At 36.4% G+C, this 12,113-nt stretch overlaps 2 protein-coding genes across 2 annotated transcripts in view; one reads left to right on the top strand and one right to left on the bottom strand.

The window, feature by feature from the left end:
- The window catches only part of LOC124365092 (protein artichoke-like), a 54,224-nt gene extending 46,919 nt beyond the window's left edge, over window positions 1-7,305 (bottom strand). The window contains 1 exon segment of the mRNA XM_046821026.1: window positions 7,238-7,305. The gene's annotated coding sequence lies outside the window, so the exon portion shown is untranslated.
- Window positions 7,306-8,874: 1,569 nt separating this feature from the next.
- Window positions 8,875-10,188, top strand: LOC124365616 (piggyBac transposable element-derived protein 4-like). The gene is made up of 2 exons (XM_046821607.1): window positions 8,875-9,801; window positions 10,083-10,188. Exons 1-2 carry the CDS (start codon window positions 8,957-8,959, stop codon window positions 10,186-10,188), a joined length of 951 nt encoding a protein of 316 aa, XP_046677563.1. The 5' UTR covers window positions 8,875-8,956.
- Window positions 10,189-12,113: the final 1,925 nt, after the last annotated feature.

Below are 12,113 nucleotides of genomic sequence, written 5' to 3'. Positions count from 1 at the left end.
AAAATAATTATTATTAAATTAACATCTTAACTTTTATTCTTGACCGATATTTAATAAAATTCTGTATTGGTCGGGTCATGAATCTTTTAGTTATTGTCTTGAGGTGTAATATTGTAAACCACAATTTAAAACCTTAAATTTTTTACTGTTGAACAGAGCAGGTTTTAATAATTTACCGTAACCGGCGACTGCTTCTTTTAAGGCGTACGTCGTCAAGACTGCCCAGAGCGGTGTTGCCTCGTAGTGACAACGAATTACAACAAACTAGCACAGCTCAGAACTGGTCAGAGCTCGGCAACTCACTCACTATGTGACAACTGAGGTCCACAAGCACACTGCACCAAGGGCGGTGTTGCCTCGTAGTGACAACGAATTACAACAAACTAGCACAGCTCAGAACTGGTCAGAGCTCGGCAACTCACTCACTATGTGACAACTGAGGTCCACAAGCACACTGCACCAAGGGCGGTGTTGCCTCGTAGTGACAACGAATTACAACAAACTAGCACAGCTCAGAACTGGTCAGAGCTCGGCAACTCACTCACTATGTGACAACTGAGGTCCACAAGCACACTGCACCAAGGGCGGTGTTGCCTCGTAGTGACAACGAATTACAACAAACTAGCACAGCTCAGAACTGGTCAGAGCTCGGCAACTCACTCACTATGTGACAACTGAGGTCCACAAGCACACTGCACCAAGGGCGGTGTTGCCTCGTAGTGACAACGAATTACAACAAACTAGCACAGCTCAGAACTGGTCAGAGCTCGACAACTCACTCACTATGTGACAACTGAGGTCCACAAGCACACTGCACCAAGGGCGGTGTTGCCTCGTAGTGACAACGAATTACAACAAACTAGCACAGCTCAGAACTGGTCAGAGCTCGGCAACTCACTCACTATGTGACAACTGATCAGCCAGGACTACACCACAAGATACTTCGTACCTGGTACTCGTCTGTCCTGAGAAACCTATCCTCACATTCGCAGTTGTGTGAAATATTCAGCGTTTTGAACTAAAATGAATTATATGTGCAGTGCTGTGTATTTCGTATATTAAAATAGTTATAATGTCTGAATTTACACATTTGAATATAATTCATTTCAAAGTTCCAACATAAATGTTATTTTTAGTCGAAAATAGACTATTAGCCGATCTATTATTTTGAAATAAAACGCATTTGGGGAGCAGGTCCCTTTCGTTACCCCCCCCCCTGTCGGTGCGCCCCTGACCAATAATATTTATTATTAACTAAACGTTATAGAGTACTAATTTGGAAACTGGTTAACAATTATTTATCACTCACTAGCGAGATAAATAAATAAATCCTTGTGATTTCGGGATGGTAGGTCTTGTTGTACTCGGCTGGTACTCAAACACTCAAAGGATAAACAACTTACCTTAACTTGTATAACAAAGCTACGTCACGTCGTCTTACTTCTTTTTTATCCTTGTTCGTTTTAAATGGTACATGTTTTTAAGTTATTTTCATTACTTTTCTTATTTTAAGGGGAGGCCGGTCCACCTGTATGGCCTTGCCTTATTCTGCCCCGTTTCGGAAGACTATGCGAGTAGGTTTGCGAGTGGACTCTTCCCAGCTGAGTAAGTCGATGTAAAATATTGATATAAAATGCAGTCGAGGTAGAAAATGAACAAGTCAGTTTCAAATTTTAACCCTTTTGTCAGAAAAACATTGCAAATTACTGTGAAAAAATTTACGCAACCAACGCCTCTCCAGTTAGACAGATATTTTTATTTGTTTAGAAAGAATTTTCACGTGATATAGCCATTACTTTAACATGTGTTAGCTTAGTGTTTTTCTAAGTTAAATGCATTAGAGGTTAAATCCTTTTTCAGTACCTAAATCAGTCGACTATGATACTTTAATGCATATTTTCCCTTCCAGTGTCTTTTACACTACTAATCGTTGACTAAACGACCGTTTGAGAAAATAGCAAATAAGACAGGGTCGTGTACTCTAAGTTCCGTTGAGATTTTCCTATAGTTTGAGAACAGTCTACATGATTTGTATGCTTGATACTGCCAATTGATACATTTACAAGAGTTTTAGTTTTTGGAAAGTTTAATTTTTATTACGAAATGATGAGTAAAGACCTATTACTTCAATAACAGGCTTCGCCGAAGTTACATTCCATTCCCGAGATAACCCAAGGACAATCATACAGATCTGAAATGTTTAATTGAGAAAACAAAAGAGAAATTATTGTGTTAGCCTACTAAATTATACGCTTCAATGACGCTAAGCCAAATTCCATGATTGGGTATACACCTTCACATATCTCACTATTGTCTATGTAAAAAGTAAAATTAAACTTTATAAATTAAATTTTCTACTATATAACTTGCTACATGATACATTCACAGTTTTTTTCACTACGTAAGGTTTCATAACAGTGCTAACATAATCAAAGTCTACACACTTTGTACAAGTCTACAAAAGATTATATATGTCAGGCCAGTATGTTAGGGTATGTGTTTGCTCTTCTCATTTTGTTTATGAATGTATTTATTTTGCTATTTCCTCGTTGCCACATTAGTCAGCACTAGTGGTACACGTAATCTTCAGATAAACGTTACATACGTACTTATGATGACTTGCATGCCAGCAACGCACAATCTCCTCTACGTACATATAACTTTGCTTAAGGGCAGTCTGACATGAAAAAAAATTTTTTTTGGGGAATTTTGGTTTTTTATTTATTAATATTCTTTAGAATTTTCTCTTTAAAATGGTATATAATATACCTTATTACTATAATATTAACCTTATATAAAAAATATATATATAAAGGCTTGCAACTGTTGTTTGGCGTTGAGCACCACTCCTTATAGTAAACAACAATCTATAAAATAGATATTAATTGGTTTTGTTATGTTGGTACTGTTTTGCTTATAGTCTGGTTTTAGCTGATATCACACACTGTCAGCAATATGACAGATGTCATCTGTTGTTATTATTTTATGTTGGAGGTTATTGTGAAGTTTTGAAATACTGTGTTTTGTGATTTGCAAGTTTCCCTGTTGTTTTTATTTGTAAAGGAGTTTATTGTAATTGAATGTAGATTAAAATGGGTAATAAGAAGAGAGTAGGAACTAAGAAACTATGTTACAAGAAGAAGACTGTTGTTCGTAGCAAGAAAACAGTAGTAACTTCAGGTAATGAAGAGGATAGGCCTAGAACACCCAAAGTTGTTTCCACATCCAATGAGAAATTGAGCCCTAACCTAGCCTGCTATGATAATTCAACTGATACCTTACAGTATGACATAGTAAACATTGTACAGCTAGAATCAGTTTTGAAAGATGTTGCAGTGTGTAGGGTTTATCATGGCAACCTATCATTTAGTCGAAAACCATTAGCAGGGCTCGCAGTACAAATTTCCGTCTCCTGTAGCTGTGGCATGACAAAAGCTTTTGACAACTGTCCCAAAGCAACAGATATTAGGCCTAGGCCTATTGAGGCACCAAGCAAAAGTTCACAATGCTACTATGACTTGAACCTAAGGTTAGTATACGGCTTGCGTGTAATAGGAAAGGGCTATACTGCTGCCCAAACTCTTTGCGGCATGATGAATTTACCCGCTCCGCCCAGCAAGTTCAATCAACATGAACAGTTTTTTGTCCAGCCATGTAGAAAGTGTGTGTGAAAACTCTATGAAGAGAGCAGTGACAGAAGCAGTTATTGAAAATGGAAATTCTAATGACTTATGTGTTGCGGTTGACGGAAGCTGGCAAAAGCGAGGCCACACCTCGCTAAATGGCGTTGTCACAATTACTTCAGCAGATACGGGTAAAGTAATAGATATTTATTCAATGTCAAAATACTGTAACTGCCCTCAGAGAACAAGCAACCAACACTTAGAAATATGCAAGGCAAATTATGTAGGTAGCAGTGGAGGTATGGAAGCTGAAGGTGCGACTGCAATGTTCAAAAGATCCGAGACTAAATACGGTGTTCGCTATGTGGAGTACCTTGGAGATGGTGACTCCAATGGCTATGCAGCAGTTGTGGCAGAAGCACCATATGGCCCAGATGTGTCCGTTCAGAAGTTGGAATGTGTAGGACACGTCCAGAAGAGGATGGGGACAAGAATAAGGGACTTTATCATGAAAAATAAAGGCTTGAAGCTTTCTGACGGAAAATCTCTTTCTGGGAAAGGTAGGCTAACAGGGAAGGCGATCCAACAAATCCAAATATACTATGGACTAGCCATCCGTAGGAATACACACAGCGTGGAAGCCATGAGGCGAGCAGTTTGGGCGTTGTACTGTCATGTTCAGTCTACTAACGATACGCCTTTACATATTTTATGCCCAGACACCGAAGACACATGGTGTAAGTATAACAAAGCCGCCAAAGAAAAAACTAAATATGACCACAGCCAGCATTTTCACCTCTCACCTGTTCTAATGAAAGCAATCAAACCTATTTTTAAATCTTTGTGCAGCCTAGAACTACTCAGAAAATGTCTCAAAGGAAAATCTCAAAATCCTAATGAGTCTATGAATAATGTCATTTGGGCTCGGCTCCCTAAACGCACCTTTGTTACACTAGGTGCTCTTAGGCTAGGTGTCTATGAGGCAGTCCTATCATTCAATGATGGGTACAGCTCCAAAGTGAAAGTTTTAGAGCACATTGGGCTAGAACCAGGACTGAATATGCGGTTAGCTTTAAAACGTCTCGACACCCAGCGGATTCGCAAAGCAGATAAAGCGGCTACCGACATTGAAAAAAAAATCAGGCAATCAAGGACTTTAGCCAAAAGGAAGCTGGAGGATCTGTATCAAGAAGCAGAGGATCCAGACAACCCTTCCTACAGTGCAGGCCATCATTAAACCAAGGTATGAGTCCAAAATATGCTACCTTCTTGCTTTTTCTTGATTTGCCGAAACTTGTTATTTTTTAACTTTGGGGCCCTATAACTCAAAAACTACTAGGCCTACCCCAGTCAAATTTTTATACAGTATTCTACTTACTATTGCCTAGTTCCCCTCATGGGAATTTATAAATATCTCTTGTCAATGAGGCACAGTAAACATTTTTACTTATAAAAAAGTTAGTTAAAAACAATAAATTATAAAAAAATTATAACTTTTTAATTTTTTTTTCAAATTTAAAAACCTCATGATAAGACCTAGATTATAAGCTATTTAATAAGTAAAATAAAAATCAGGACTCTATCTATAACCATTACAGAGATATAGGTTCCCAAGTTAACATTATGTTCTTATGGAGGTCGGACTGCCCTTAACCCAATTAGTGATTTCAAGTAATAGGCTATATTACATACGAGAAATACTCCAGATCCAGAAACACATGTTTCAAATACGGATACATTTTTATATACACGTGTTAAGGACTATCAGTCTTTTATGAAATATCGATAAAATATTTCTCAAAAATCAAAAATTCAACTCTTCTATACATGTAGTAACTGCATTATGGATAGAGCTTTTTTCTATATATGTTCATACTATACATTTTAGTACAGGATCTTAAGTATAACACCAATCAGACTCTTATTCAAGAATGGGTCTTTGCTTTAAAAACATTAAAATTATTCAATTTTTATTTAATAGTAATTAAAATTGTGTAGTGTCTTTCAATTAATAATATTCGTTTGCTGTAACGTAACTTAAGAGACTAGTGGGCGTAGCTCGGAGAGTTCTGAAATAAGAATAGGTCTATTTGTCTACAGGGACACTAGGATCGTCCATGTAAAATTTCAGTACAATCGGTTCAGCAGTTTTTACATGATTAAGTAAAATATAGACATGCACAGAGACACTATTAGATTTTTGGGTATAATGGTATATGATATAGATTGAAAGACCCTGTCAAATGTAATTAACTGATTTGTGTAAACACGGTTTAATGACAGCAGAACCATATATTTCATTAATTTAACCAATGTTTTCAATTAGTTTCACACTAAAAGCATTGAATAAGCTTGATAATAACTACATTTCTTATTTCAACCGTTTTTGCAACCGCTGTTGAGCATAAATTAAGAAAATGTCCAAATAAGGAAATTAAAAATTTTAGTAAAAATGTACTTTTAACTGTACACTTCAAATATTAAGTACGCAGTGCTTTGTCAGTACTATAATGTAGACAACAAAGACAATGGTTTCTGTCTAACTTTTACTATAAATTTAAAAACCGTTATAAAACCCATCTTAGTTGTTTTGAAATAAATAGCCTTCTCAGAGCTGTTTACGAATATGTATTTGTCTGATTGGAGAAACAAAGCAAAGCATGGCACAAAAATACCTTAGATCGGAATAAATTACAACGCCCATAAATTGACATATTTTCTTGATCGTGGCAAACTCAACATTGGCGTCGGACGCACTTCTTGTTCGAGTGAATTAAATATAATTCACTCGAACCAGAAGTGCTCATACACTTGGCAAAGCCGACGAACTACGTGAGAAGCCGCGGGTTACTGCTAGTATCTTTATAATGAGACCTTATCCATAATTTTAGGATGAAGAATAATGGCTTAACAGTGTTAGAGGTTAAATATTGTCTTAGGGGGTTGAATACAAAACTACTGCCAGTACAAGAACCGCACGCCAAGGAATATTGAGAACTGTGCTAGAAATAACATAATGGGTTACATATGTGTGAGTGACAATGTAAGGGTTACAAGGCTCTATATTTTGCAATGCGGTTTACAAACACTCAAAAAGTAAGATGATTTCTTGACAAGTTCATAGCAAATAGCAATAGTTCAAATAGCATCTATATTGCCTCAATCTATCACGATCTCGCGATATAATTAAACAAATTCCGAGTGCATTCAGGGTAGTTACTAGAACATAAATACAGCAAATTAAGTAATAATTGCAAAACTAATATATTTGAAGTCGTTTTTATTGAAATGCTGGATATGTTCATTCCTTTCTTTGTTCCCCACCAAATGATGCAGCGTTTGTTTTGATCCAAAAGAAATTATAGTAGTTTATGGTAATTAATAATATAATATAATGTTATAAAATAAAGTTTCCCCTTTATTTGGACTAGCATTGCTTTCATAAAGAATTGATGTTAAAGAGTCAATGGCCGTAAACATTGATAACATTGTGAAAGGCTCTACGCCGTAGCTCCTGATAAGGTCGTCAAATTTTCAAATCATTACTAACCTTGAACTGACCTTCAAGATCGATTTGCATAAAACTGGGTAAGAATCTATATAATCGTACTTACCACACTGCAGACTATTACCGCGGCAGACATATAAGCACTGCACTCCAACTTCTAGCCCGGAGCAAGACTGAAGCAGTGTGGAGACGAGGTAAGGCACAGGGGCAGCGGAGCATGGTTTCCGGCCGCCACCACGCAACAATCCAGCGTTAATTACTCCAGCCAAACACTGGAGTGTGCTGGAACTGGAGGAAGTACACCGGGCGTGCTTTAATTGTTCTTGTGCCACAGCATCCAGGTGTATCTGGATAGTTAGCACTAGCAAAGAATGTGTGAGCTCCAGGTGGAACTCGTTTAATTAACATTCACTGACAGAGAGTCAGTGATAGAGCTTCAGTTCACAGTATGAGGAATATACACCACCATAAACGGCCACGACGCTAACTTTAAATCTCCAGGAAGTAATTAATCTCCACAACGACTCTCCACCCCCACCCCCAGGGTCGGCCTTAGCTTGTGTGGGACCCGGTGCAAACTTTTACTGCGGTCCCCTTAACGCGTATGGCAGGGATCTCGAGCAAGATTGCTCTGTAGTCTTTACATTTTGCATGGAATTTCATTTCTACATAGACAAGAATAAGTTCTATGATAGTGCTTGTCCAACAATGGAATTTGGCTGAGCGTCGTTGACTTTTCTCGCCCAGAGGGCTTTTGTCTGCCAGGAAGATATAAAATTTCTTTTCTGTATGATTGTCTATCTGTCCGCAGAAGATCCCAGGAATAAATGAGCCACAGATTTCAAATTTACAAGCAAGCTCAGCAAAGACCGTTACGCGACACGTGGTGTTACGTACTCCTACCTTGTATATTTAGCATAGGGTCAAATAACATCCTCCAGTCATATGATATCATTTGTTTACATTATTTGGTTGAGATGAAGGAAAAATGAGCAGAAACATCACAAAAGTACTGAAAATGTGTCTTTTGAAAGGAAATTCTAAGCTTAAAGCAAAACATTATAAACCAAAAAAAAGTTATAAATCCACAAACTACTCGTATCTTGTTTTAATACGGCAAAACAGATTAGCAAATTTGAGTATTTGTTGGTATAATCTTAGATTAATATATACTACAAACTGGAAAGTCTAAAAAAGGCAGTCAATTTTACTAAAAAAGCAAATTGCTATTGACGTTCCCAAGCACGGCATTAAAAAAAATATTCATGTATCTGTTGCAAGTGCGAAAATATAGTTTTTACATATAAAAGAGTGAATTCTGTGGTGCGTTCTACAAGGACATAGGGCATTTTGTTTAAACCTCATTTACATTATATGTATCTATTAATTTTAATGTAGATTGCCATAATTTATCTAACCTATATTAACGTGTCATATATTTAACTAAGCTTAACACGTTCACCCCGAAATGCGCCACCGGTGGCGCACGCTCAAAAATTCCAACATCAATAATTCTCGATGTTTTAATAACATAGACTACTCTAAACCCCGACGTTAGTATTGTTCATGAGGAACGGTTTTTATTCGCATATTATTATTCTATAATGTTATATAATACGTATGAATCAATATTTATCATATTTAATTCACATTAAAGTATGTGCCACCGGTGGCGCACGTCGTCCCCTGGTGAAGAAAGGTACTTTCTCAGACGACGTGCACCGAAGAGCCTCGGTTGTGGAAAATAAAGAAACTGCTCAATCATTTAAATGCAAAATTTGAAAGTCTGGTAACACCTGAAGAGTCACTAGTTATTGACGAGTCTATGGTTCCATGGAGAGGGCGTTTGATTTTTAAACAATATTTGCCAAAAAAGGCTCATAAATATGGAGTCAAAATTTACAAGATTTGTACCACTGATGGGTATACTTTAAAAGCAAAAATTTACGCTGGTAAGTCAGACGTAACTGCAAGAGAGGCACATGCAGATAAAATTGTCATGCATTTGATGGAATCATTTCTAAATGAGGGTAGAACACTGTTTGCAGATAACTTTTACAACTCCACAAGGTTGGCCAACACTCTGCTTGAGAAGAAAACTTATGTTTGTGGCACCCTTCGAAGTGACCGAAAAGGCAATCCAAAAGAAGTCACTAGCAAAAAATTAGCCAAAGGTGAAGTAATTTGTCAAGAAAGCAGTACAGGAGTAAAAGTACTTAAATGGCATGACAAAAGGCCTGTACTGATGATAACCACTCGCCCTGAAGACGTTTCTACTCTTGTGGCAAGCAAAAAAACAACAAAGAAAGGCGAGGTTGTCATGAAACCATCATGTGTCATGGCGTACAATGCAGCAAAAAAAGGAGTGGACTTTTCAGATCAGATGTCCTCTTATTACACTCCTATCAGAAAGACTCTCATTTGGTACAAAAAAGTTGCACTGGATCTTCTCCTAGGTACTTGTGTAGTGAATGCACTAGTACTACATAACAAGTACTCATTAAACCAAAAAAATTGTTGTATGCTCACTTTCAGAGAAAAAATACTTCGAAATCTCCTTGAAGGAGAAAATGTTGGAGCCCTTGTTCAAACACCCCAAGATGGCAGGCAAGGTACCAAGAAACTAAAACATGTGCTCTCAAAGCGTGAAGGGACTGCAAGAGAAACCAGGTAAAATATTTCATTTTAATTTTATATAAAATTACAATATATCTACACTACGTCTTATAACAACAATAACACTACATACTAGTTTAGATCCAAACTAATGGATCTTAGTTTTCGTCAATTTACCTGCATGTTCATCAATTTAGTTCAATAAATTAGTGATCTGCATTTTTGCTATGAATTTGTAAAGTTTATTTCAACATGGTTTCCCATATATTTGATAAAAATATAATTAAATACGTTTTATGAAAGTACAAACATCCAATTAGATTTATTCCTTACAGAAAACGGTGTGTCAGCTGCTACAGCAAAATGAAGGAAGAAAGGGGGGCCAAAGCAGCAAGGACGTACGCAAAAACGTGTTTCAACTTACTGCAAAGGGTGCGATGAGACTCCTACAATGTGCTTAGAGTGTTTTAACTCCAAGCACTAAACTGAACACCATTTGTAATAGGAAAGCTAATGTTTAATTAAAATATCTTGAGTTTCAAATTTATTGCTTTGTATTTTTTTCCACTAAAAAAGGTCTTTATCAAAACCCGACGTGCGCCACCGGTGGAGCACATTGTAAAAGGTTCCATATGTATCGACAAAGTCATCTAAAACAAGTTGTAAAACTACGGCTTGGTTTAAAACCAAACTAAAATGCCGTATAAGAGTGTGCCACGGGTGGCGCACGTCGGGGTTTTGGGGGGATCGGCATGTGCCACCGGTGGCGCACGTCGGGGTTTTGAGTGGGGAAAATATTGATTCATTTATCCCGTCGGGCTGAAGGTGTTAAGCATGAAGTAATGTAATTGAAATAACTAATAAATAAATTAACTTTGGGTTTCTTAATATAGAGCAAAGAGTATAAAATAAAATGTGTAGAGGCTCAATTGACTAAGACTGATGATCAATATGACCCCACCTATAATTTCATAGGAAGAAAAGCAAGAAACAGACGGACTGAATTTAACAATTGAGCCAATTTAAACCCGGATGTGTTACCGTTTTGTTTTATGCGGTAACCCAATGTAACTATGTAACTATGTAAATGTAACTATACATACTTACATTTTACAAAGTCAACTTAAGTCTCACTAACCACTCATAGCTAGGATTATGTTGCAAAATAAATTTGAATGGTAATTTTCAGGGTTTTCCAAAATGTATAAGAAAACCTGCTGTTTGAATTGTTACTTCATGCAAGTTAAAATTGTTCACTTTTAGGGTGTAGCTAAGTTTTTGGGTAATTTTATCAATATTTACATCACTGTAGTATTTATATTATTATATAAACCCAAACAACAACAACAACATTACAACAAACAACAACAACATGTAATGTTGGTACAAGATTATTATATTCAAACAAAATGTCTATAAATTTTAAAACTAAACAAATCAGTACAAATTTGAGGTTCTTCCTAATTGTTTATACGTTTTTAATTATGGTTAGATTAAATTAGCTTATTTTTATTAGGCTATGATATAAATTCTTTAGCTTCATCGTGTTTAAGGTTCAGATTGTTTATATTACAATGTGTTATACGGATGTTCTTGGACGAACAACACAAACTTTTTCACGTGATTTGGTAGTCAAATACAATTCTTTTAATAATACTGGTTTAAAGAAACGAGTTGAAAGTTTGCGAATCACTTACAATAGCACACTAAAATATTAACAAAAACCCCTTCAGATATCTGAAAACTACAGCAGCTCTGAAGCCAATAATAACGTTTAATAATAACTATTTAAACAGCCATCCAAACTTTATGTTGATATAAAAAAGTCGTATAAAAAAGTGTTTACTATTCAGCATACATACAATCGTGGAGGCCGGACCGATTGTTTTGTCCGGGGCCAGCCTAAGCTGTCTACGGCCCTGCCTAGAGGTCTCCTGAAATTTGACAGATATTTCAATATTCTCGTAGTTGACTAGTGAATTCCCTAAATTGGATGAATAAAGGACAAAAATGATCGTATAGAGGCTTGAACTTCTAAAATAGAACGAGATTTGTATGATCCTAATAGGCAGTCAGTAGTTGAGGTTCCTAAATATTACATTACCCTATAGTACACTATACACTCAAGAGAAAAAGATGCCAATCACTCTCATGGTGTCGTTAATAAGAGACTGAGCGACGGTAATTTGTCGTTTCTATGAAATAATATCAAATCAAATTTTAGTAAAAATAGTGTTCACAATAATACTAACTGATTATTTTAAACCATCATTATTCTGGGCACACTTTACAAATTAACAATTTGTTTCATCGCTGCTATCCAAATTTTTGTTATTGTTATTTACTCTAACGATTTGAGGGAACAG

This window comes from Homalodisca vitripennis, chromosome 6, assembly GCF_021130785.1.
Source record: "Homalodisca vitripennis isolate AUS2020 chromosome 6, UT_GWSS_2.1, whole genome shotgun sequence".
Classification (NCBI taxonomy): Eukaryota; Metazoa; Arthropoda; class Insecta; order Hemiptera; family Cicadellidae; genus Homalodisca; species Homalodisca vitripennis.
Note: the sequence above shows the minus strand (reverse complement) of the source record. Positions and strands in the feature narration are given on the sequence as shown.